Source organism: Neovison vison, chromosome 2, assembly GCF_020171115.1.
Source record: "Neovison vison isolate M4711 chromosome 2, ASM_NN_V1, whole genome shotgun sequence".
In the NCBI taxonomy this organism is placed as follows: Eukaryota; Metazoa; Chordata; class Mammalia; order Carnivora; family Mustelidae; genus Neogale; species Neogale vison.
In genome coordinates, this window is record NC_058092.1 from 92,074,265 (window position 1) to 92,102,244 (window position 27,980).

Consider the following 27,980-nt stretch of genomic DNA (forward strand, 5'->3'; position numbering starts at 1 on the left):
AGGGAGGTTACTTGCCCTGACAAGTTCCCACCCCTAGTAAGGTGGAAGAGCGGAGATTTGAGCCAGCTTTGTATGATGTCACAGCCTTTCCTCTTTCTCTTAAAAAGTGGGTTAGAGACAAACTATACTAGAGGATTTGACTTTCAGTTATCTTTTGAATCTATCGGACAAATCAGGAAATTCAATTTCACCCTCACTTTCCCCCACTCCAGCCAGCTCAGGGCTTCATTTGTGCCTTGACTGGTCTCCAAGAATGTCCTGAGCTAGAGTCACAGACCAGTTAGCACAATGATCATGCATTTTGATGTCATCAGGCAAGTGCCCATCATCAACATGAATTCATTATGTACTTCTTAGGAAATAAACTGATGAAGGTTGGAAATCACTGAAAATCCTTTACTCTTTCATGTGATCATTCAGTCTTTTCCAGTTATTTTCACATTATTGCTCTTGGCAATATAATTAAGGATCTACTGATGTTTAGCATTATAAAATAAATCTATATCATATAGTTTATAACTTGGTCATACAAACTCATTTCTCTTGAAATTTTGGCATAATTCTTCTTTACTGACTGAATTTTTATCATAAACATTCATCTAATTAGTTATGTAATACTAGAAAAAATAATACACAATTTCAGTTCATGGTACCTTTGTTCTTTGTTTTTTTTTTATACTTGTTCCCACAAAATAGAATCAATGAATTAAAATAGCATGCTAATAACCCAGAATATTAATCAAGACATTTTTAGATATTTAAGCATTAGAGAAAAAGAAAACCCAAGAGTTCTTATTGGAAACTTATAAATTGTCAGAAAACCTCTGTTGTCCACTTACTACCCTTGTGAATCTTCTCTTTCTTTGCAATCTGTAAATAAACTACCCTGTTTTGTCTTGCTGAAGCCAGGCCAGCCATAGGCAAACCTTTAGATTAGAGCGTTTAAACATTGTAGGGGGATTTGACAAGCACAAAGATTTATAACCAACAGCATCATTAGCACAAAAGAATTACTTGATTGAACAGGTCGGAGACCTGCCTGAAACATCCTAATAGGCTGAAGTGATATTCAGAAGATGTGACCAGTTAAGGGCACCTGGTAAAGAAAGCAAGCAGTGCATGGAAATGAGTGACTTGGACACAGATGAAAGGTCTAATACAGCAGTGACAGGTAGCAGGAACCCAGGGAAAGGGTTGGGGGGGGGGCGTGAATGGAAGCAAAGAACTTTAGATTAACCAAGAGACCTACATGGATCAACTGGTACAAAACAATTAGCACCCTGGGAGATAAAACCAGCTGAGGTGATCCATGTAGGATCATGCAGCATGCCAAGCAGCACATCCAGTGACAAGAGACTTGTTTGTTTGAGTCAGAGTCTTAACTTTGGCCTCAGGAGAAGTCAGAAAGTTGAATTTGTAGAGTGTAAAAGCCTGTTCACTCTTCTGCACTTTCTTTATAGGGAATACATGAGATTTATTCATCCTTTTGGTCCTTGGAATAAAATAGCCATGATAGAAACTACATCTAAGATACAGTTTAAGATTCTGAAGGCTTTCAACTTTAAGTGTGATCCATGCTCAGAAACAAGCAGAGCTGAAGACCTTCCACCCTGCCCTGAGGAGGACCCGTACCTCTGGAGAGCGTTATGTTTGTAGTTCTCTCCAAATCAACCCAGCCCCCCATCTGCCTTCCTTCCTTGTCCTCCTTGCCCCTCTCTCCTTGCTGTGCTCCTTTTCTCCAAAGAATTAAAAGAAACAGAAACAAAAGGTATTAAAAACAACTAAGGTAAGGGACATTGCTAAAACTACTATTTAGGTTAGTCAGTAATGAAACTCAGATTATTTTCAGTCATAGTCTCAGGAATGATTTAACTTTCACATGATCTTAAGAACGCAGAAAATCACTTGGGAAAAAAACACCATAAAGAATCTCCTGTTATGTGCCAGGCAATAGAATAGACGCTTCCAATACAAAGTTAAAAGAGATGTCAGAGGATACAAAGATAAGATATCCACTACCCTCAAGTGATTACTATTTATAGACTGCCCACTGCAAAGCACCAGGCTGCTTAGTGTGAACAATGAAAAGAGGTGCAGAACAATACCCATCCTTCAAATTGCGTATGCTTCCGTGGAGGAGACAAGACATGCGTGTGGAGAAAGAGTATTGCAGGTTTTGAAGAGTCAAATAAACCTTGACATTCACTGAAGGGCTTTCTATGTGTCAGGCGCTGTTGTGGTTGCCTTGTATGTATTAACCCATTTAATCTACCTAAAAGTCTTATGCAGTGGATACCAGGTATTAAATTATCTGCATTTTATGAATGAAACAAAGATTAGTTGAGTGATTTCATGAGATTACCCAGCAGGTATGAGTGGAGCCCAGGTTTAAATCCAGGCTATTCAAACTGTGTCTACATTTATACTTCTGTCTAGCTCTAGATTTGTCTTCCAAGGCAGGACTAGGGTCTGAAGGCTGGAACAGCCTGAGAAACCTTCATGGTGGAAGTTGTCCTTGAGCTGGATTTTTATGGATAAATGGGGAGTTTAGGGAAGGACACACCAGGAACAGAGGTATATGTAGCCGCCAAGGGACAGGAAGGCAGAATGGACCGATGGTGCATAGGGTCAAAGGGGACCAAGTTCTAGTTCTGTCTCTACTGCTGGGTTGCTGTTAGGGCTGGGGTAAAATCCACACATCTCCCATAAAATGGAAATAATAATAATAATATTATAATACCTATCCTGCCAGGTTAGTGGAAATATTTGGCAAGATGACATGCAAAGGTATCTTAATTATAATTTATTTGTGTGTGTGCATTTAAGACCAAAAGTAGATTAGCCAAGACTGGAAAGTTTATTTTGGGGAGTAAAAGCAGACAATGATTTCTCAGCACATCATGAGGGATTCTGACTACAAAATTATCCAATGAGTAAGAGGTATTGTGTAAGCTCCGTGAGAAACTCAATCCGGCCATAGCATTCCTGTGCATTTGATTTGGGGAGAGAGAATAAACACAGTGGGAAGGTATTTTAGAAGTAGAAAGGAAGCGATGGGTATGAAATATGTGATTTTTTTTCCTATAAAATGCATGTATTCACCCACTCAAGAATCCTCAGATATTCATTGACCACAGTCTGGTACCAGGCACTGTTCTAGGCATTACACTATAGCAAGGAAAAAAAACAGTCAAAATCCTAACCTGCATGGAATGTAGATTTAGAATAACTCCTTATTAATATAAAAATATGTATGTTCATAAATAAGAATAGGAAATGTCAAAGAAAGTGAAATGTGTTAGAACAAGATATATTCAAAGCCTGTTGTGTGATTCCTCTTTAACCAGCCCACCCAAACCTTGTTCATCCCTGCTTAATCTCACCTTGGGTATGCCTTATTCTGCTTCAAAGGGGAGGGCGAACATCTTTTCACTGTGTTTTAAATAATGTTCACAGACTCCCAGTTGTATCCAAAGCAATTCCTGCTTGCTTTTTCTTTCTGCTGCTGGATCGAAAGCCCAGGAAGGCACAGCTTCCACACGTTGCTTGCTAACCATCTTGATTTGGGGCTAACTAACTCACCTCTCTCCCAAGACACAACAGCTGTGCTTTTGTTAGGAGAAACATGAAAATGCCTTTCTCTAGACCTGCAGTGACTATTTTCTGGTCATCCTCTCTGGATTTGTTCTCATTCCTACACCATTTTCTTAACCAATTAAGAAAAGTTCTTTTGGATGTCAAGAAAGAACTGAGTACCTTTCCCTCTGCCTCACATTTGAAGTTTAGTTTTAGTAAAAGCTACATCGCATAGAATTATTGAAGTCACTCATGAGCTCGTCTGGCATCCCTGTCTTACCTAAATGTTTTCCTCAGTAAGCGCTTTTGTCTGTTTTTCTCTTCATTAAAGAAAAATGAATAAATAGATCTTCTTTCTGACAGGTAAGCAGCTGTTTTTTTCTATGTAAGGAACTGTAGGTATGAAAGATGATTTTCTCCCAAATCAACCAGTATTTATTAAGCTCCAAAGAAGCTTGAAATTATTAACAATGAAAGTGAACTAGAAGACACAAGAGCACACCCCTTGTGACGTTACATTCTCTGAGGAGTTGTAAATCCATGAACCTAAACACATAAACACCATTTCCATGGCTCTCCCAGTCTGGGTTTTTATTGCAGGACTTTGAGCAGTGCCCATACCCACAAAACTCTTAATAATAATTATTGAACTGAATGCTCTCTCATCCTTACAACATCTCTGAGATGCCTCTGTTACAGATGAAAAAAGAGAGACTCAGAAATTCAGCCATGAGTGGTGATGTCAGTATTTGAACCCAGACTTATAGATAACACCAGGGTAGGCAGTGAAATACTAAAGCTTGCCATTCAAATTCTGGATGTCTCAGGAATGTATCAATGGGAAAGGACAATGTGAGTTGCAATGGGTCACCATGGACTTTTTCGAAAAGGTATGCTTGTGACTCGTCTGTAATTGTAACCCCTTGTCCCTCAACCCCGCTGATGTATGTGAGAACACTTAAATGTTTGGTACCTGGTGCAGTGGTGAATACATTTTTGAAAATTAGCAGTCATTTTTACTTGGAGCTTGGCATCCCTAAATGACTCATGCTATCATTTTGCACCTTCTCTTGATTCCATAATGTTGTTTTCCTCACCTTGAATTTATTGACACCAATTCATTTTGACTTGACACTGGCATTAACAGGGAAATGGCTTTATTTCATCCGATTATAAAATCACCTCCCAAGACTTGGTTTGACATTGTCAGGAGGTGGTTATGGTGACAGCAAGGCCACAACAGACAAGAGTGAATTGCAGTGATTCCCAGGAAAAGAAAAAATCATTAAGAAAAGTTACTGCTGTGTGATTTCAGTAAGTATTTGTCATACTTACATATCCCTGCTGTTTAAAAATCCTAAGAGGGCTTAGACCATATTTAGAACACTCCTGCCAAGTATATATAGGAAAAATTAAGTCTCTAAGGAGACATTTAGCTATAGCTTGACAAACAGGAACCTCAAATTATATTTTAGCTTTACACAGTGCTCAAAGGCATTGAAATTCTGTCTCAACAAAAAATGCATGTGAATTAATGACACAATTATCTCCTTTCAGTCACAGATACTAGGATTCTTAATGCCAAGTATCAAAGGCCTGTAGTATTGCCCTACCTCCTCCTCAGAATGTGGACTGTTTCACAGATTTGCTTTCAGCTATATGGATCACCTTTCACAATTCCCACGTCATTTCAAAGAGCTCCAAATCTTTTTACCTGCATTCTTTTCTGTGCCTCTGACAGTCTCTTGCCTCCATCTCAGTTCCATCTGGATTTTCCTTTAGCCCATGTTCTAAATTTAACGAGTTACCTTCCAATTAAAAAAAAAAAAAAAGTCATTCATTTTCTTAAGGGCCATGTCTTTTCCACCTTCATCAGGCTGGCATGCCAAGATTATAATAGTAAGAGCTAATACGTTTTGCCTAATGAAAAATGAAGGGGGTGCTTCTCCACACTTGGCTCGGCCACTCTGCCTTCTTCCCCTCCCTCCTATCCTTCCCCAGGCCTTCTCTGTATCACTGAAGGAAGAAACCCCAAACAAGTCACCATTTCCTTTCTGCTGGTGTTCTCCATCAGGAAAGCAGGTATGGAAAGGCCTGACAAATCATGGGATATGAGCTGAATTGGAGTGTCAACACTACCCAGAACTTTTTCCAGGTGTCTTGTTAGCTTCCTCTCCCGTTCCCTCCCAAATATTTCACTCCTGCCCTCAAGATCTCACCTTCCGTCCCCTTCCTTGTGCTCAGGAACTAGCCTTACCTACTACTGCCCAGAAACTGCCTTTAGGAGGCCATCAAGGGAAAGTTCCCTCCACTTCCTGCTCTCCAGCCTATACGCTCTGTATTCCTGTGTATTGATACCTATCTACCGATCTACTTGTCTATCTACAAATTTTAGATATATGCCCACCATTCAGAAAAAGGCAGAGAACAAAAGACATATTTTATTTGTGTGTTCAGTAAGTAATTTATTGGGTATCAGTTTGCTGCCAGAACAGTGTTCCATGCTTACATATAACCACAATGAGCATGTTAGACACAGTGCAGACACATACAAGGGGAACCCATAGGAATCTCCTGCAGACTCAAGTTGCATGAAGTATGTTTTCTTTCAGTGCAGTTAATCTGGACTTGGAGCCTCTATACTGGAATGGTTGTAGAAAATTCCAGCACAGTCATCACTGTGACCTGCCAATGTAAAATGTCCGTTCATCTCACATCATCTGTACCAGTTAACAATAAGCAGACCTTCAGGCTACAGATCCCTTTAGCTCCAGAGGCTCTGCTGTTTCCATCCACACCTGACACTGTGTACTCTTGACAAGCCAAGGAATCCCAGTGTTTGGGGCCTTCTTAGGAATTACAGGATTGTGTAGGAACTCTTCTGTCTTTCCTGAGATAATGTGTGTGTGTGTTTCAATTTTTATTTAAATCCCAGTTAGGGAATATACTCAGATAATTTTTGCAAATTTAAGGTAACTGGTAGTTTGATTAGAAATATGTATGAATGACACAAATACTGAACTATAGCAAAATTTGGCCACATGGATCATTTCTTATGTGAATCACTTTTATCCTATCAGTAAAATATGCTTTTTATTTTCTCAAGTAACAACAGTTCCTTTTATTAACATATTTAATATTTTCAAGGGACCACATATTTATTCTTCCCAACTTATAAAAAGTGAAGAGTCAAAAATGAAAATTAAAGTTACTAAAAGCACCTGCACTCCCACCAGCCAGAGCTAAACATTGGTCGTGTTTTGGTACAGTTTGCTCTAGTCCTTCTTCTAAGGTATTACATGAGCTGTGTGTAGGTCTAAGTCTGTACTTAGGGGGATCATGCTGGATAAATATTTGGGCTGCTACTCATCCTGACATAATGTCCTGTACTTTGAAACAGTGGTTTATACCCTGATGTGTGTTGCATCGTGTGTGACTAAGCCTCCCAACAAGCGCCATCTTTCACCTCAGGCAAAAAGAGTAGAGGCCGCACCTTTTTATTAAACTAGACGAGTGCATTTTCTGATACCAGATGAGAAACTGTGATTTCTCAGCACCGTTGTTATGAGCACCTTGCCTCTGTCTGTGTCTGAAGGTGTTGACCTAAATAGGATTTCAATACATCATTAATGATCGCTTTGGGAAAAGATGCCCAGCCCTTGGCTTTGTGGGCTTCTTAGTGAATTCATTTTTTCTCAACATCAGCAAAGGCTTTTTTTTTTTTTTTTTTTTTTGCAAGTTGCAAAGCCTGACAACTTTGGGGGGTTTTGGCCAGTGCTTCCTGCTCCTTCATTGGAGTCACCTGTTATTTCTTCCATGCTAGCTGGGTTCCTGCCTACTGCAAACACAGGCTCCTTCAAAATGAATGTGGCTTTTTTTTTTTAAGATTTTATTTATTTATTTGACAGACAGAAATCACAAGTAGGCAGAGAGGCAGGCACAGAGAGAGGGGGAGGCAGTCTCCCTGCCTAGCAGAGAGCCCGATGTGGGGCTCGATCCCAGGACCCTGGGATCATGACTTGAGCTGAAGGCAGAGGCTTTAACCCACTGAGCCACCCAGGTGCCCCAGCTTTTTTTTTTTTTTTTTTTTTTTTTAATGATGTTTTGAGCAGTGTTTCCTTTGACTGGATCAGAGCAAGCATCACTCCCATAATCAGTGCTTTGAGATTAGATGACTGTGAATAGAATGGCTTCTCTGTAGTATCAGAATGTGCTGTACTTGATTACCCACCCACATCTGACCACCCGGCTGACAGCTCCACATTGCTACCTACAGCCATTTCAGCTCTGCTCCTTGTCCTCGTAACACTGGTTAGGACCCAGTAGGCTGGATGCTGTCACACTGGAATCCTGCCCCTAGCACCACTGTCCCCAGATGCATCTAGACACAGACAGCAGTGGAAATTGAGAGCAGGAGGGCAAGGATGTTTCCAACTGATGTCCTCCAAGTTGCAGTCTAGATACTGTTCACTTCTGAACTTGTGCCCTGCCTCCCCAATGCAGAAGCTAAGGCTGGGCTTCATGCAACCCTGAAAACTTCTGTACTGTGATTGGTACAGGACAGTGCACATTGAGTGAGAGCACATAAGTCACCTTTGAGAAGACAGGCACTGCCCCTCTAAGCCGACCTCACACAACCTTGTAGAGGACACAACAGCTGAATACAAATATTCAAGAACTGCATGTTTGACCCCACACCATCTCAAGATTCATACCCACAGAGGACATATACAGATGCTGTCTTTGAGGGAGGACATTTGCTTCTGTTTTCACTTGAGTACCTTGACTTGGATAGGCAATGATGAATTCTTTATCTGGCAGGGTAGGAGCAAGCACCTCACTCTTACTCCCTGGGCTTCTAGCACTGGGGGTGGGGAGTGGATTGGGAAGATGTTGAACGTTAACAAAGTATCCTGAGGTTGTGTTTTATATTTTTAAAAATACCTTCACATGATTCACCTTGAGGCTCCCAACAACTGGGAGGTGGGTGAACAGGACAAGTGTTACTCTTCTTGCTTCAGAAGCAAGGATAGAGAGGCACAAAGAGGTAAAACAATTTCCCCAAGTTCACGCAACCCATTTACTAAAGAAACCTGGCTTGAATCACAAGTTCTCTTCACCTCATTCCCTTGACACCACCTCATGCTTCTAGTGCAAGTCAAGAGAAAAACTATGCCTGCTCCATGGGGCACCAGATAAGACCAATGGGCAAAACCAATCAATTCAAAACAGCCACCCAAGTAATCACCAGGACTCATAATATTGCGGAAGTCCAACTATCATCACATATTTGATGAAAAAGAGGAGAAATTCCTCACTCTGCCTCTTAAGATGATAAGCTCCCCATGAAAAATACCCATGCAAATCATAACGTTCAAGAGAATTTTAAAAATACGTACTTCCAACTCGTTCCCTAACTTTCTAGCTATCATTAGAACTTAAGCTTTACAGAAGTGACTGCATTGTCTGCCTGGCTCCCACCATGTGCCCATCATCTAGAACAGTGCCTGGTTGGGTGTTGGATGGAAGTTTGGGTAGATGTCACTGAGTGGCTTCATGATATGTCCAAGACCTCACAGCAAAGGGATGGCTAATCAGAACTAGAACCCAGGTTTCATGAATCTTCATTAGTATTTTCTCTGCTGTACCCCATCACCAGTCATAGCCAGATCTAAGTGGGAAAAGATAGGGGGAAGCATAGTTAGTGTGCCCAGAATTCACAAAAGGCCATTAGATACCAGCCAGCAGAGATTCTTCTATACCCCAGGAGCTAACCTGTAGTTCCAATTTTATATCCCACAGCTCACAACTTCATATCACAGCCACCAAGGCTGAATAAGTGGGTCATAATCATAGCTCTTTATCTTCCTGCCACAAAATTCTCAAATGCCTAAATCAGAACTGAATGTTGCACACATGCCTTTGTTATTAGCCTGTTTGGTAGAGGTTATTCACTCTTTGACGTTTCTTTGAAAAGGACGGGAACAATTTGGAACATCTTTCCCTCTGCAATCCTGGGCTCGTTTCAGGTAGGGAAGGTAGAGGTCACTTTATTAATACAACCATCAAGGAAGGCTGTCATGGCAATGCATTGCATCGATCCCTTGAAGTGCCTGAGACAAAACCAAAAAGAGAAACTTTCAAGTCTATAAATACAGACCCAGCATTGCTCAAGCATAGCGGCTCACTGACAGGGTGAACCCAAATGTATAGCTTTGAACAAGACCCAAACACAGAAAAGAAAACTTCCCTTTTGTAATGCAATGGATCATCATGACCATAACGGGAATAAGTGACCCTTGAGGTCACCAAAGCAAAGAAGAATAGAACAAGCAGCAACACTAAGTTCTAGCTGGTGCCCATTTTGAGCAGAGTGATCCCTCTGTGTCTGCTTTTCCATACCTTCCAGAAAGAACTAATGGAAGGAAAAGGAATCAAGATCTCATCATGGACATTTTGATGAGAGATTACAGTTTGGGAAGAGGAAATGTGTATGACAGTCAAGGAACCCACAAAAACAAGTTAAAGAATTGAGTACTTTAGCTTCATCCCTGCGGCTCTTATTGAAGCCAAAGGAAAAATAAGAAGGGAAACAGGGAGGAAGAAATGCTGCTCATTCCTATTTTTTCATTTTGAAAATTCTGAGGTTGTTGGTTTTTTTTTTTTTTAAAGAAGCTCATAGCAACTGTGGAAGCTTATTTATCTGCTATTATATATCTTGCTTACTGAAGCTGTGATCGGAACTGTTATAACACCTTGCCAACTGTAGCCTCTCCACAAGGATTCCACAGTTCATCTTTTAGCCACATAACTCTTTGGGTCTAACATTAATACTCTAACCCTATCTCTCAGTGGTCGCAGATCATTCTGGTTGCTCCACTTGAAAGCAATCTTAATACTGAAATCACAGGGGGTTATAGGTTATATGGTGTGATATTGGACACACCATAAATGAATTATTTTTTATCAATGATAAAAGTATCCTTTAGAATACAGTCAAGCCAGTACCAAAGTAGGATTAGCTTTTCTGATATCTAAGGATATTTTATTATAATAAACATGATGGTGTCTAGCAAATAACAATTTGCTGCCAATACTGAATCAAGTGTTGTATAAGGGGTTTAAAGGCAAACCTTCCCTATTTACAGAGATCACACACCCTTAGATTGTCAATAGCAATTAAGAAAGAGTCAGGACCTGTTTAACGTAAATACATCCTCAGGTAAGGTCAGGATTTTCAGCTGAGACAAATCCACACAGAAGGGCATCAAGTAAAGGAAGTGATAACTGCAAGGTGTGTGTTGGGTAGCAATCCCTGGTTGGATTTTTAATCTGCAGTGACATGCCTGATATTCTCAATCTAGACCTTTGATATTTTTTATTGCATTTTATGGATGAGCTGATTTGTACTTGGAGCTTTGCCAAAATGTGGTAGGAGAAGTCTGGAAGATATGAGATTTAATGCCAACAACATATACCCTGCTTAGTCACAGTGTGGTATGAAGGCAGAACAGCAGGTCAGTACAAGTGAGAATCCACTAGGGATTACAGAGTTTATTTTGATTGTCTTGAGGATCATAGGATGTGTGCTGCACGCCACCATCTACTGTTTCTCCTGAACATTCTTTTCTATGTAAAGAGCAGGAATCTTATAAATCAGGACCTCTGATTCTAGCTCCAGTTCTTCCGTAAATTGATTTCAGTTTCCTCATCTAGAACTTGTCTAGTTTCTGGAGTTTCCCCACACTCTAATTTTACTATTTCTAACATAGCAAGATGGAACAAATTATATAACGAAGGTGATTTTCTTTCCTCTCTCATTCTTTCATTGTGAACAGGGCTAAAGGGTCTGTCTTAAATCCCAAGTTTCTGTATTTACTCCCCTCCAAGGGTAATCCATTCTTATAGTTCAACTTCAAGTATTTATAGTCGCCTCTAATTCCTATGGCTCTGCACCTTAAAACTCACTATTATTCTGTGATCTAGAATCAGCGAGACAACTTCCTTCCCCTTTGCCCAGTATATATAAGGATAACCGCTCCTCTCCATTGCTATGGCTGACACCCTGATCCAGAACTTCATCATTTTACCATCAACCTAAATTGAAGAGGGATTCTTTGTTGGGGGTAACCTGGAGTGGAGATTGGGGGTGTGCTGCCCTGTGCATTGTGGGATATTTCGCAGCATCTCTGGCTTCTGTCCACTAGAGGCCAGTAGCCCTCCCTTGAGATGTGACAACCAAAAGTCTGCAGACATTGTCAAATGCACCGTGGGAGACAAAATCATCCACTGTTAAAAAACACCAATTTAGACTGACAACCAAAGACCTCTGTTAAATGTTAATTCCTTAAATTTCTCCGATCCTTTTTTTAATTATTCCAAAATCCCTTCTGTCAGATTCAATCAAGAGCATGTAATGCTTATTTTGCAATTTCCTCCACCCAACTCAAAGTGCCCTTCCTCTCACACTCTTCCAGTCTATTTGTTTATCCCTAGATAGAGTCACGCACAGCAGGAAGACTTCTAGGATTAATTGTATGCCCTCAAATGATCACTGTATTTTGTTGACGTCTTTTCTTCTCAGGACCCTTCATGATCTTTCATTCTCTTCCTGTGGCCTAAATGCTGATATTATTCAGTGTTCTATCTAGAGCATTCATTTGTCCTCACTCTATATTCTACCAAGATTAGATCTTCTATTCCCTTCACTTCACTCTTTGTAACAATGACCACCATCACTCCTGCTCCAAACCTGTATCTCCAGGATGACCTACCTCCTGAATGGTTAATTAGTTTTTCCAGCTAAGAATAATACCCCTGAGGAAGAGCCTTCAGACCCCTCAAAGTCAGTACATCCAAAAAAGTGCATTTTCTTCCCTGCCCAAAGCCCTCCTCTAATCTACTTTTCTTAATAAATTTTATTATGATGCATCTGAATACTGAAAACAGGAACCACAGAATCTCTCTTACCCATTTCAAATCATCTGCATCCAAATCTATCCCCTCTCCCTCCCCATTGCTATTATCAGACCAAGCCCATTCTACTAAAGCATCTGGGCCCCTCGTCTCCAGTCTAACCTTTCTCTGGCCAAGCCTCACCTGTTTCTCTTCCTTTTAAAATACCACCTTGCTCGTAGGTTTTTGACAGCTTCCCACTGCCTATTATTGAAACTATGTTGCATATTATGTAGAATGTACCCAGTCAGGCCACAGCCTACCTTTCTAGTCTCCATTTTCCCTGGGCATATCCCACATTCCAGCCACACCAGTCCAACTGCCATTCGCTAATGTGTTCCATGAGTCTCTCATTCAGGCTCCTGTCAGAAAACTGAAATGGCACTAGGTATTTCAATAGAGAGGATTCATTAAAGGAAACAGTTAAACAGGTGTTTTGGAATTTAGAAATGAGAAGAGGACACTGAAGTCCCTCAGAGATAGTAGTAACTGTGTATAAGCAGGAAATAGTACCACTCCTGGGCAGAGGGATCACAGGAAAGAGGATGGATTATTAGCAACTAAAAGGACAGAGGGGAGACCCCACAGACATGGGGGGATGTAATGCCGGGCTGCTGACTTGTACCTCTGAAACCTGGGCAGGGGCCCTTAGAGCTAAGCTCAAACCTGTAGGGAAGGAGCGCTGCTGGGTTGGTGCAGGAACCTTCTAAGGGGGAGAAGAAAGCTAATTCTGAATCAAGCTGTGCACCGGGATCAAATGCTGCTCCTGGGGTGAAGGGCCATCATGGGGCAACACTGAGGAGGAGCCATCAGATGGGAGAAAGGAAACCCCTTCACCTTCTCTGGTGCCTCTATCGGTGGAAGCTGAAGACAAAGCGCAGAAAGAAGGGTGCTTTTAGAGTTGAGAGACAATCGCTTAATAACCAGCACTCTGCACTTGCAAGTCTCCCTGTCTGTACTCATACAGTTTCCCCATCCATAACGCTCCTTCTACCAATATCTGCCTGGAGTGCACTATTGTTCAAATACAATCTCCTTTCTAGAATCTTTTCTAATCTTTCCCCAAATAATTATTTACGCCAGCATCTCAGTTCCCCTGGCGTTTTGCAAATGCTTCCTTTACAGTCTTTTTTTGTGTCATAGTTATTTCTGCATGTTCGTTTTGTTTTCTGCCAAACCGTGGGCTCCTTTAAGGCAGGTAGAGTTACAAACATACAATCGAGTGGGGTTGCCTGGCACACAACAGATGTTGGCTGAAGTGGATGGAATTGATAAAGGCATGCTAATGAAATTATTATTAGATCATGTCCTGCCTATATTTTATCTTCCCAACAAGACTTGAACTCCATAGGAGCAGGGATCACGCTCTATCCTTTTTTTTAAATCTGTTCATGGTGTTTAGTACAAGGTTTCCTATGCTGAAGAAGAGGTCAGTGATATTTGTTAGCCAACTAGTTTATTCATTAAGCACCACAAATTTGGTACAAAAAACATGAAGACGGAGGATAAATTAACGAATAGCAGGTAAGATTTATAGTTAAGTTCAGATGTGCGCCTAGCACATGATTCCAACAGAATGCTGTACATATCTGTGATAATCTGTGTTTGTTGAATAGCACCATCAGGAGACTAAATGTAAAAAGTCTTATAGGGAATTCTAAAGTAATGAAATATATTCTAGATTTGATTTCTTCTGTTTATCTCTTACAGAAAAAAATTTACTTCCCCAATCCATGATATTATGAATCCTGGGTTACATCTGGTCCTTGCATAGTTACTGAATTTCTCACACTCACCAGCATCAACTAACAGATTATTTTAAATGTAGGAAAGGTATTGAATTTTAACTTAATCACCAGCTTCTTGGGGAAAAAAAAAAAAAAGGAAAGAAAGAAGAAAGAAACCTCTGTCCAACAGCTGATTTACATTCAGGTCCAAGAAGAAAAATAGCTTTTTTTTTTTTTTCCAGGAGAGCAATATTTAATTAACTATTGATTTCTTCTCAATTATTCAAGGCAAGCAATTATCGATATTGATAGAACAGATATTTCCCCACCTCTGGTGCCAAATGAAAGGAAATATCCCATTCAGCAATCTGCTGCCTGGGACAAGAAATGCTGAGAATCTCTAACTTAAAATGGAAACACTTATTTAGATCTGTTTCTTCCATGTTACCCCAATTAAACAGATATTTCCTGAAGTGTAAGCAAAACAAAATGCTGAAAACCCATGGATGCTTCTCAGATTAACAACAACCAGTTTCAACCATGAGTGGAACCACTGTACACGTGTAGATTTTTGCATCCCTTCCACAGCTCTTGACATTTTTAACCATGGCACATAAAATACTATAATTTGGGTCTAATATTCAGGATTTCTGCCATCAATGAGAGGCAGCTTATATAATCATGAGATTATATAATGTCTGTCATATTTGTATGACATATATAATGAATGTCAAAATTTGGAGCCTAAAGGATTTAGGAAGCCTGAATGGTCACTTCTGACATTTGCAGACAGCAAGTGTGGATACTTTTGAAAATTGTACCAATACATTATGCAGCTGTCTTAGAGGTCACTGAGGAAGAAGGTAAAACAAGGCCCCCTTTAGGGCACTTTGGTATTAACTCTGTGAGCGTCCACTACCATCTTTCCTGAGCTCATTTGCGTACAAGGCATTAGCACATTTTGAAGGTGACATGACTACCGACCATGATTAATGGACAAGCAACATTCTGTAATGAATTACTACTTGGGATGGGTTTTTTTGGTGTTTTGTTGGTTTTTTTTTTTTGTTTTTGTTTTTGTTTTAGTACTTTGCACTTGATAGTAATATTGAGAGAGAGAGAGAGACTCTGTGTGTGTGTGTGTGTGTGTGTGTGAGTGAGTGTGTGTGTTTAATTCATGTGGTCCCCCTGGGGAAATTTGACCATGACATTTTTAAAAAATGAAAATGTAATAATTTATAAAAATCTACCTTTTCTGCTTTGCCCCTACCCCCCACCCTGCTCCAGAGTGGTTCTGTATATTAAATACTTAAGCAGCATATGTTGCTGGGAAGTGTTCTTGGCTCTTTTACTCTTTGTTGTTATTTTAATTTCCCTGGGTCCTATTTAACATTCTGCTAAATCAGTGAAACCTTGATTATCTAAAAGAATAGGAGACATGGAATTAATGAGGATAACCAGAACTTTGAAATAAGTAATTATTAAAGATGAAAATTACATGGCAGGGACCATGAATGAATTTTAGTGTCTGGAATTGTTTGCTTGATTTATTCGAACCGATTCTATTAATTGACGGACATCGTGAAATTTTGGTAATCAGGGTCTCATCACTGCATTTTTTATTATTGCGGGAAATCAAGGTAACCTTGGATTCTACTTCCCATATTTACAAGGCAATGAATATCCTAATAGGCTGTCAGGGGCAAATATGACTGCTTGTCCTCACTCTCCTCCCATGAAACCACTTTCTCTCTTCTGATCTGGCTGCCGCCTGCCTGGAGCATGCTGTCTGCCCCTGTCCCATACCCTCTCTCCTCACTCCCCGTTCGCTCTGTCTTCCCGCATGCAGCCGCTGGAATCACCTGCAGGGAGAATGGCCCACCCCTTTGGAGGTTCTTGGTCATTTTAGCAATACTGCTTTGCATTTTAACTACCATTCATCTGCCTTTAAAACTCTGCATTCTTGTATCGGGCACTTGCCCTTTAAAAATGCAGGAGGTCACAACAGGTACCAGTTCTATGAAGAGAAGATAACTGCCAAACCAGGAGCATTCCATTACTTTGTACTCGATAGCCTGAAATGGGCAATACTACCCAAGATCACAGCAAAAAAATCTGTACGAAAAGGATAAATATGATTTAAAACACACACACACAAAGACAGCAAACTACATTTGTTTGGAAATTGGGAGTCACATGCTTAGTTTGTCGCGGGGGCGTGGGGGGCGCACAAGATCGATAGAGTTTTGTTTTGTTTTGTTTTGTTTAAGCTGAAAACATGCTGTACTAGATGAACTGAAATTGATTCTGCTTCTTCTCCCCGCGCCCCACCCCACCCCCAACCCCCCACCCCCCGTTCTGCAGCGAATGTCTGCGACAATGAGCTCCTGCACTGTCAGAACGGAGGGACGTGCCACAACAACGTGCGCTGCCTCTGCCCAGCCGCCTACACGGGCATCCTGTGTGAGAAGCTGCGGTGCGAGGAGGCGGGCAGCTGCGGCTCCGACTCCGGCCACGGGGCGCCCCCGCCCGGCTCCCCCGCGCTGCTGCTGCTGACCGCGCTGCTGGGCACCGCCAGCCCCCTGCTGGTCTAGGCGAGCCACGGGCCACCAGCCCGGCCTGGGCCCGCCGCGGCAAGGGGGACAAGGGGGGAGGCCAAGGCGACCTGCAAGCATTCGCTACCAACAACATAGGAAACACACACTCAGACACCCCCACTCCAACACCGTGTACAAACTAAGAAGGCCTGACTGAACTAAGCCATATCTATTAGCCGCGGACAGCACACCCGAGTCAAGACTGTTAATTTCTGACTCCAGAGAAGTTGGCAGCTGTTGAGAACTCTCACCACAAATCACCCGGCCAGCTGCGGAGCTTCTCGCCGACTGGGCAGGCTGCGACAGCCCCCCACCCAAACAGGAAAGACCACAAACAAACCAAGCAACCTAAAACCATTCGCTGCTCTCCCGTGGGGTGCCCCGGCACCACTGGCCCGGTGTGTGGACCAACCAAATAGAAGCGTTCTTTGCTGGCAGTGCACTGTGGGTATAAGGAAATCTGTTCCAAGCTGCCATATTGGCCTGCTTCGGTCCCTGAACCCCTTCCAACCTGTGCTTTAGTGAACGTTGCTCTGTAACCCTTGTTGGTTGAAAGGTTTCTTTGTCTGATGTTAGTAATGCACACGTGTAACAGCCCCCCTCCAAAAGCTCCAGCCAGTCATACCCCGTCTATCTTAGCAGCACTGAAGTCACTCCCAGTGCGAGCACACATCCACTGTCCAAAAGTGGCTCTAGGAAAAAAGAAAGTGTATCTATCCTTTTGTATTCAAATGAAGTTATTTTTCTTGAAATACTGTAATATGTAGATTTTTTGTATTCTTGCCAATTTGTGTTACCAGACAATCTGTTAATGTATCTAATTCGAAGCAGCAAAGACTGACATTTTATTTTGTCCTCTTCCGTTCTGTTTTGTTTCATTGTGCAGAGACTTCTCTGTAAGGGCAACGAACGTGCTGGCATCAAAGAATATCAGTTTACATATATAACAAGTGTAATAAGATTCCACCAAAGGACATTCTAAGTGTTTTCTTGTTGCTTTAACACTGGAAGATTTAAAGAATAAAAATTCCTGCATAAATGATTTCAGGAATTTGTATTGCAGTTTCTTAAGATGAAAGGAGCAGCCACCAAGCCGTTCCACACTCACTTTACTGGTTTCTATGTGGACTGAATACATTCAGCTGACGATTTAGTACCCAGGAAGATGGATTGATGTTCACTAGCTTGGACAACTTCTGCAAAATACAAGACTATTTCCACTTGGGAAAATTATAACAGCAAAAAAAAAAAAAAAAAAAAAAAAATCTAAATGATTGCCAAGATCATGCCAAAGCCTGTTGGCAGAGTACTAAGAGACTTTGATTTTTAAGTCATGCTATTTTCACAGATTGATGTGATCATGTGACTCTAGGGATGCTGATCTCTGTATCTTCTCAAATGCAGTGTTTACATGGAGTATCATGAGAGGCAACCTGGAGAACCAGAAAGGTGGCAGGGAACTTGAGTGATTAGCTATTTGATTGAATATATTCAGACTTAGTATTTAGAGGAAACATCAACATATACAGCAGCAAGTTAGACATAACTGCTGTTCCTGAGAATAAAGTTTGTTTTAAGTACCACCCAAGGTGTACTAAATTGTTTCTGCCTTTTATCAGGCCAATGAATGTGCCAGACAGCGAGGGCAGGGGGGTGTGGGGGAACCCTTGCAAAGTCTCAAAGTGGCTCAAAGAGTATATGTTCCGTTCCCAGCACACTGTTGTCCCACGGCTTACAAATGTGTTAGCAGCAGCGGCTCCTGGAATCAAAAACAATTATCAGCCCAAGCCAGAGTCTATCGGACAATGAAGTCCTTCATGACTTGGTAGAGCAATAATCCATGATAGTGTTAGGTTGGAAGCCTGCTCCCAGGCTGAATTCTTCACCCCGCCATGGGCCGGGGAGGGAGGGGGTGTCTTCTGATAAATAACCTGGGTGAAAACTAGATGAAAGAACATCATGTCTTATTGGTTTTGTTCCCAGAAAAGCCAATTCAAAACAGGCAATAAAAGGTAAACAGGTAATGCCTCTGCTGCCTGCCACCCCACGTCTAAGTCGATTGAATGTTTGTTATTCAAACCAACAGTCTCTTTTGATGTAAGAAATAAAGAAAGAGGGAAATAAATTAGAGCTCTGGCTTAGGGCCAGGGTGGCCAACCAGAAATTGGAGATTTACATTAGAAGCATAAACAGCAAATTATATTTCAGACTCACCAAAGAAAACACATGAAAATGCTGATAACATACAGAGTTTGAGATTACTTATAATGAGGTGGATTTCTCATATTAAAATTGGAATTTAGGATGTCTTATAGTTTATTAGCACAAACCAAAGGCAGACTGTGTTATTTCTAGCAACGATGCACTTTATCATTTATCCACTCATGGCTTTGTCACAATGCTCAGGAATCAGGCTCTGCACATTGCAATACATGGGATTTCAAAAGCTAATTCTAAAATTTAATGAAGGCTTGATCTAAATCAATTCATCTGCATTTTATCTTTATGAGGCTATAAGAATCTAAATTGATGAGGAATATCTTGCGTTCCATGTATTTAGATATAGTTTTCTGAATTTCCTGAAGTGATGTGATCTGCTTTTAATAAAAATTCACTTTTAGGTATATAACAAATGGAAATGAAATGTTCTTTTTCATCTGGATTCTCAAGTTCTTCTAAAGGTTTTATTCCTTTGAAGAAACCCCAACTCCATGGATTTATTCATCTGCTGCTCTCCAGCATTCTTGCAAAGTGGGTTCCATCTACGGTATTATGACTTTGAGAACAGGACTCAGCTGAAAAGTGGGGACTAAGCTGTTCATGTACTTAAGGTCCCAGTTCTTGCTTTGTCAATTTTCCCTCAGAGTAAAAATATAATTCCATCCATCAACACCTCGAATGAGCATAAAACTGCAACAAAATTTTTATCTGAAGCCTCGGCTATATACAAAGTATCACTATTTTTAAGACAGTAATTAGAGTGCCCAGCTGTGATATGGGAGAGATTGGTTTCTGACCCAGTACCAGCTGAGAGGGAGCACATCAGCCCCAGTGAACAGGGGCCCTTGCTTAGAGGTGCCCATCCTGATCTTCTTGTCACTTGGTTTTGGTAGCTGGGAACCTAGTATTTCTACCTAGATGACCTCCAGCCACTTTAAAGGCATGTATGTCCCTCTTCTGGGGGCTCCAGTTCCTACAGGCAAGCAGCATCGTGCATCATGACTATACATTCCTGGGTGCAAGGCGTGGCCAACAGTGAGTCTGTGTGGGTAGATTAGTGTATCAGTCCTGGCGGTGTACCCTGGAGAATTCTCATATGAGTGAGAAGAAGCCCCTTGTGATGCAAACCAGAGCTCAGGGATGGAAGGAAAGGGGCTAAAGGGTGGGAGGGAGAGACTAGGGCTGCCTCAGGGCCAGGGTCCAGATGGAAGGTACTCTGAGCTGGCTAAGGACTGTACATCGATACCTGGGTTTCCAATTCTTACAAAAGCATTCACGTCGAAGTGGCAGATTGGAACGTATTTTATTCAACCCTGTGTTAGCTTGCAGTGTAACTTTTAATTGTTTAGCCACGTGGCACATGGGTTTTCATTGGTACTTTTGTCCCGGTCCCCACCTGTTGGATCTGCCTGGAAGGAAACACTGCACCAGGAGCCCTTTAATTAAATCACTAAGTTGACATAAATCACTCACCAAGGTAAGAGAAGAGTGCATGTTGGGGGACAGCATGGGCTACAGTTCAGGAGTTCCTATAGTGAATGTTCCGCCATACCCTTCCCGCCGCACCCTTTCTCAGACCTGCGCTGTGGCCTTCCTGGGTGGTAGGAAGTTTGGGATGGGCTGGAGGGGACAGCTGTGAGGAAACCCTGAAGTAAGATCTTTTGTCCCATTGCCTCCTCTCTCCCATCAATAATCCAGTATTACTAGGATGTAAAGACCCCATACTCTGAAAAGGGTGCTCTGTGCATTATGGGATATGGGTTTGTTGTATCTCACCTGTTGTTCAAAATTGAATAAGATACCTGTTCAACAGTTTCTCTGCTCACAGCCTTGCACAGAAATCTGTGGGAAGTTCGAAACACATGTTCTATATATTTGTTATATATGGGACTTTTTTTTTTTTAAGATTTTATTTTTATTTATTTGACAGAGATCACAAGTAGACAGAGAGGCAGGCAGAGAGAGAGGAGGGGAAGCAAGCTCCCTGCCGAGCAGAGAGCCCAATGCGGGGCTCGATCCCAGGATCCTGGGATCATGACCTGAGCCAAAGGCAGAGGCTTTAACCCACTGAGCCACCCAGGCGCCCCAGGACTCTCTTATGATCTGGTATAGTTTAAAAACTTCAGCTTCAGAAATCTGAATAGAGTTCCTTCCCCACTATGTTTATTCCCAGTCTTCCTTGGTAAGGATGGGGATGGTAACAAGCTCTAGTTAGAACAACATGAATAACCAGGTAAAACAATAGGATATTTTTAAAATCCAATTAGAAAGCCTTAATGGTATATAAGAATGAAAAATAAAGTTAAGGAGCATCCCAGAGTCTTGATCCAAATGTCTGGTTGTGAGCAATTCCTTCTTGGCCTCAGGAAATCAGGACTAGATTCTAATCCATTTTCTATCTAAGAAATACTGAATGTTGATCTGGCACAAATATTCCTCCAGTTCTGACCAGTCCCATATAGAAGAGTTTTTCCCTTTTAACCACATTTTCACTTTCTTACACTAAAAGTACCTTTTCCCTTTAGTTACCTAAAACAGATGCCGAGGATTTCCCACCATAAACTGCACATAAACATAATATGATGTCAGTAAAGATTAAGAATGCCAACTATCACATTTTGAATTTTCACCAGAATCTTGGGAACTTGGAGCCCTTTTACTTTCCACAACACCTGGGAAGGTGTGACTCATACTATTTTCACTTTGCATCTGAAGAATCAAATAACTAAGAGACAGATATATTCAAATAAATAAGAAACAAATAACTAAGAATCAAATAACTAAGAAACAGATATCTCACTAGAAATGAGATAGCATCTGTGAAAAACCCATATTAATATTTAAAAATGCAATTATTTGAGATCGATCATGGCAGAAAAATTCTGCTCCTAACACATTTTTCGAGTAGGTCCTGAAAAAGCCTCTCAAGAAGACTTAAATGATTTTAGGGGTGTGTTTACATCTGTACAGTTGAGCATTTAATCCTCCTCCTACCTTTTCCTGTCACCCAAGAGCTGCTTTTAATTGATGGGTGAATTAAAATAGAGTAGTAACATTTAAAATTATGTGATGTTTTTATTAACCTGAAATGATAGCTGGTGAAATGGGCCATTATTCCGTGAGACCTAATTATGTTAACACTGAAGATTTAGCGAGGCTAGCAGAAGCGAATTACAGAGAATTGGAAGGAAAAATAAGACCCATTTTCCTAAATAGTCCCAGCTTTTCAGAGGCATCACAAACTATTATTTAATTAGTGAAGTATGAATCGTATGGGAGGTGGGGCTGACTAGAAGAGAGAAAAAATAATTACTACCTCTCCTACATCTGTCTGCCTCGACTCTGAAATTCCTGCGTGGCGAGAATGTGTCAAGTTCCGTTAAAGACGTAACATGCCGCAGTGTGTCTGTTCCCGCCGCCCTGCCCTGATAGGACCGCATTCCAGCTCTGCTCTTACAAGGCGCAGTCATTCTAATCTAACAAAAGAAGGAAAATGGCAGAAAATCACACACCTGAAGTCCTGTTAAGAATAGGTGATTCTCTTTGCCCCAGGCAGGCAAGAATATAATGTCATTTCTGTGCGTTTGTATTTGCGCTCTGAAGGAGGCCCGCTCCTGTGGGGGAATGGTTTTCCCTCTGTCGGTGTGAAACACGGCGAGAAAAACATTCTCCAAGGAAATAGCATTTTGAAATTTACCAGTCCGTGCCTACCCCTGTGAAGCCCTGAGTAATTGTTTTGGCTTCCGTGGTGTGATAAACACCTAAAGGCAGAGATTAGTGTCATCACTCCCCATCTCTTTTTCTCCCCCCTGGGGGAGGGGAGTGGGAAGCGTGGGGCCAAGGATGGGATGTCAACGTTTGCGAGAATCCTTCCGTCGGCTGATGCCTAATTATGAGGACCCCAGCTAAATATTTAGTTTATTAAATTAATAGTGTGACAAGCATTGGAGTAGTTTTACAACCACTTAAACCCGTGTTTACATCCTGTGTAATTACAATTCATAATTGGGAAAGCAGTCAAATCTAAATGCATTCTGATCAATGGTTCTCATTCTGCCAAATAGACCCAGCAGCACACATTATAGCAAGGGACTCTTAAAAGTGAATTTCTTTCTACACCTAGACTTCAAACCAGATTCGGGGAGGAAAATGGAGGGATTCTAGCAGTAAAGTGCTTTAAATCACATGTAAGATTTTGTGTGTATATGATCCCCCCACCCCCACCCCGGGGTGGAGAACCTATTACAGTTCTGGTTTTTTGTTTTGTTTTGTTTCGTTTGTGTTTTGTTTTTGTTTTGTTTTTAATTTATAAAAGGCCTTAAAGTATAAGGATGACTGCTCTAAATTGAAATTTATCCTAACTATGGAAGTCCCATTAAATAATAAATTGTAGCAGGTGATGAGTGAAAATAATATCAAGGTATTTGAAAGTACATGTCCAGCAATCAGCTCTTTATTCATTTCATACTGACCTTCCTTGCCTAAGCTGCTAAGGGCATCTATACTGCCTTTTGTAGATAGCTATTTTAACATGTGCATGGTTGTTCTGGAAGCCAGGCATGAAGTAAAAGTGAAAATGGCCCGGAGCAGCCCTGTAACGTGAGTGACACATTATCCAAGTATCTTGGCAACTTGGTTTGTTTCTCATGGCAGCATGTGGACCAATGGAGATTCACATCCTCTGGAGCCCCAGGTTAACCTTTCTTCAGAGTCTGAAGGATATTGGTGGTTCAATAAGGGTTCTAAATAAAGCTCTTGGGAGAATCTCTGTTCCCGAGTAATATAAATATCTGCATTAAAATGTGTATAGTAAAAACCTTGTACTTCACAATCAGTTCCAATTAAATAACTAAACTCTGGCAGTTGGATACATGGCATTTTTCATTGGATCTGAGTATGTCCGTATTGCTATGTAAATTCTTAATGCACACAACGTATTTGCATTTGGGGCCCACATGCCTGTATTATTGATACTGAGTGAGGACTACATCGAAGTAGAGGCAGATAGTCCTGGGTTCGTTTGAGACTCGCCTATGAGAGGATGTTACCGTGTAGATTTCAGTCCCTCCCCCTTCGGTCAGATTCTGTCACCTGGAATATGATCACACTCTGAAAAAGTCTGAAACGTACATGTAGGCTCCGATTTTGTTGTTAGGGTTGTGAGCACACAACCCACTCTGATTTCTCGACTGCAGGCATTGTGCTGGAAAGGGGTCAAAATGTTTCTTTTCCATACTGCTCCTAACATTTTTTTTAAATTATTTTCATTAACATATAATGTATTATTTACCCCAGGGGTACAGGTCTGTGAATCATCAGATTTACACACTTCACAGCACTCACCATAGCACATACCCTCCCCAGTGTCCATCACCCAGTGACCCTTTCCCTATGGTCCTAACATTTTAAAAAGTAAAACACATGCGACACCGAAACACATTTGGATTGACTGGCGTGGAGTCATTTTCTTTTTGTCTGGTTTGTTTCATTGTTATGGTTTTTCTTGTTTACTAGCATTAGTTTGGGAGCAAATTTCCTTCTAAGTTTTGGCATTATTCTCACGCTTCAGGGAGCATATTTTCATTCCGCACTCTGTCCCCACCAGCACGATCTAAATCAGGAGGTCCTAGCCACCGAGGCTGCTGAGCACTTGAATGAGGTTAGTCGGAGCTGACATGTCCCGTGAATGTAAGATTACTCCCTGGATTTCAAAGTCTTTAGTATGAAACAAATGAGAAAAGAATGTGAATTCTCTAATAATTTTCATATTGATTACATGTTGGAATGATAATATTTTAGATATACTGGGTGAAATAAAATGTATTATTAGAATTGATTTTTAACTGTTTCTTTTTGCTTTTCTAATGTGGCTACCGGAGACTTTTAAATTACATATATGGCTCACATTGTATTTCTATTGGACAGTAATGCTCTAGACACCTATTATTCCCATCTATAAAATGGGGCTAAGGATACTCATTCCACAGAGTTAATGTGAAAATAAAAATGAGCTTAACGAACACAAAATTACTTGGCAAGCTGGTAAACCACAGGAAGACTCCACGCTGATGACTGCAATGATGGTATTTTCAAGCCCCAGTTCCATGTTTCCAGATTTTTCTGGAAATTTTCTGCCAGAGGTCTTACCCGATCTTCCTCTAAGAGTGCACCAGGACAATAAATGCATGGCTTTTAAAGTTTTAAATGAGACATATGGCCTGAACATGGAGCTTATGTTAGCAACAACGCCAACAAGGAGAACGATAATGGTGACCAAAAAGTTATAGTAGCAACAACCACACGGCGAATCTTAACCAAAAGCCTGGAGCTAGGTACCATGTTAAGTTTTGTGTGTGTGTATGTGTGTGTGTGTGTGTGTGTGTGTGTGTGTGTGTGTTTGGTTTGGTGTTTTTTTTTTTTTTTTTTTGCTAATTTTACTCTAAATAATACAGTACATTTCTATCACCGTAGCTTATGAGACATTGTTGATGCGTATTTTTCCTTCTGTACACTTAATTGCTTCGGATAAGCTATGTATGCATACAGTGAAGGACAGATGGCAAACTGTGGTGATCCATTGGGAAAAAGGCAAAATGTGAGTGTACAAGGAGCACATGGGCTGCCTGACTGAGATATGGCATTGTGATGGGAAAGGTATTCGGATTTCAGTAGTTAGAAGTTTATCTTTCACTGAGTTACATTTCACCTGCTTAAACAATGATTTTCATGAGCTGTTGCCTCTGGGATCCCTCCATTCGATGGTCCCTCAAAATAACGGCCCACGCCACAGCCTTGGACTCGAAACCCACCTTCTGGGTGTCCGGCACATTCTCCCCAACCCACGAGGCCTGAAAACATCCTGCACATTATCATTTTCTCAATTTTAGTTAGGTCTTTTTAAAAACCTAGAATGCCTTTCAACATTCTTCACCCTTGAAAACCCTACCCCACGTTAAGCTCGACAAGAAATCTCAGCAAATCGTCCCCACAGCTTCTACCCCTGCTTAATGGTCTGACTCCTTACTTAGTTCTCGTTATATGATTTATGCTACGTTTTACTGGTTAACTATCCTAGCAGATGCAGACGCACACACAGAAGACTTTCCGTGTAATAGGGTCCTAGACATGCATTCACAAATATTTATCGGGCGCCCATTATGTACCAGGTGTTGATCTGATGACTGGAACAACAGGGTCTAATACAAATTTGAGCATGTGCCCCTCTCACTATAGTTAAATAAGGCAATTTAAGTAAACGACTCTATTCAGTAACAGAAATAAGAACTAAAACAAACTGAATTCCCGAAGAGAAAATGTTATATACATTAAAGATCTGCAGGTCGAATCTTATTTTAAAAACACGAGGGGAGTATTCCCGATTAAAACTTGTGATGCACACTTCTTAAAAAGCAAACGGTCCTTTATGTGTGATCAGTGTATCCCAAGTTACAGCTCTAATTTCACAGTTTGACATAGAGCTCCTTGTCTTAACATAGAAACATCCGTACTTCTCAATCTTTGTCACACTTGGCCTTGGAACAAATTGTTCTCAGACTTGAACATGCATCAGCATCACCTGGAGGGCTTTAGTAAAATAGTTTGCTGGAACGGGCCCCTAGGGTTTCTGACTCCCTCGGTCTGGGGTGGAGCCTGAGGGTTTGACTGGTAACAAGGGCCCAGGTGAGGAGCTGCCTCTGGTCGAGACATCACCCTTTGAGACCCATCAGCTTAAGCTAATTAAAAACTTCAGTGCAATTTACCGAAAAGCTCGCAGGGCTTTATCTAACTCCCCTTCCCTGAGGCTCCGTTACCTAACATTAAAGTGGACATCTTGAGCCTCCCCCCACAGGGCAATGGTGAGAATTAATTGACAGCATGTCCATGAAACTGTTTAATCTGAGGTTCACATTCAGGAAATGTGAGTTGAAGCCACACATTTCCAATTTAGCCATAAAATAAGGCAAAAGAGTTTCTTTCCCCAGCTTCTCCCACTCACACAATTGTAGCTATCGAGTAGAAATTCTGCTCTCTAAATTCAACTAATTTCACTGACAAAATGATAATAGAATCTTACAGTTGACACAGACCTCGGAGATTTTCTGGAGTGAGCAGTTAAATGTTTCGGACCAGGTAAATTGTCAAACCTTTTTTGTTTACTTTCTTGATTCAATAAAGCAATCAAAACAATTGATCCGGTTGCACGTATCATTCCTCAACTTGAGTATCCGGTTTTTCCGAAATTGAATTATTTGACTGAAACAAGCCACATCCAGACTATAAGAAAAATGGAAAGCAGATTCTCATTTTTTCTTATCAGGTCATGGTGGTAGCGTCCACACAGATGCTCTGAGGCCCTGAGAGATCCCACTTAATGAAAGCCCCGTTCCTCCGAACTCCACCTTGTCCACTCCCTCCCTCTGGGCCTTGGGTCTATGATGTTTCTCTGCCCACTAGAAAGGATCACGGCGCTGTTGATGCAAGGAATCAATGATCAAAAATTAATGTTAAAGCCCCTGGTAAGAGCGCATTACCATGAGCCGTGCTGCTGGCCGAGAGAGCAGCCCAGCTGAGATCGTCCATCGGATTTGAGAACAAAATCTTGCAGATGGAATGTATCTTGAGAATAATGATGCATATCACTAATAACCTAGTGCTAAGTTATAAGCTTAAATTGGAGCCTTTGCAGAGGAATACACAGCCTCTGTGATTTCCAGTTTGGTGTAATAATATGGAAATGGCTTTTGGTGCCGGGATTGGATCGGTCTAAATGAGCTGGAATTGATAGCTACCTGTAATACTAGGGGCAGGAGAGAGTGATCACGTCTGTGTCCTTGCTGACTTATCTAGGGCTCTCCAGACGTGACAGTTTTAAGGAGTGAGCCCTTAAATATGTTATGGAAACGCA

At 41.2% G+C, this 27,980-nt stretch overlaps 1 protein-coding gene across 6 annotated transcripts in view; it reads left to right on the top strand.

Moving 5' to 3' along the window:
* Window positions 1-17,897, top strand: part of NTNG1 (netrin G1) — a 346,692-nt gene extending 328,795 nt beyond the window's left edge. For all 6 annotated transcript variants that reach the window (XM_044238793.1, XM_044238795.1, XM_044238798.1 and 3 more), the window contains one exon: window positions 16,623-17,897. In XM_044238793.1, the coding sequence (XP_044094728.1) occupies window positions 16,623-16,852 (230 nt within the window). In that variant the 3' untranslated portion in view covers window positions 16,853-17,897. The remainder of the gene's footprint in view (window positions 1-16,622) is intronic.
* Window positions 17,898-27,980: the final 10,083 nt, after the last annotated feature.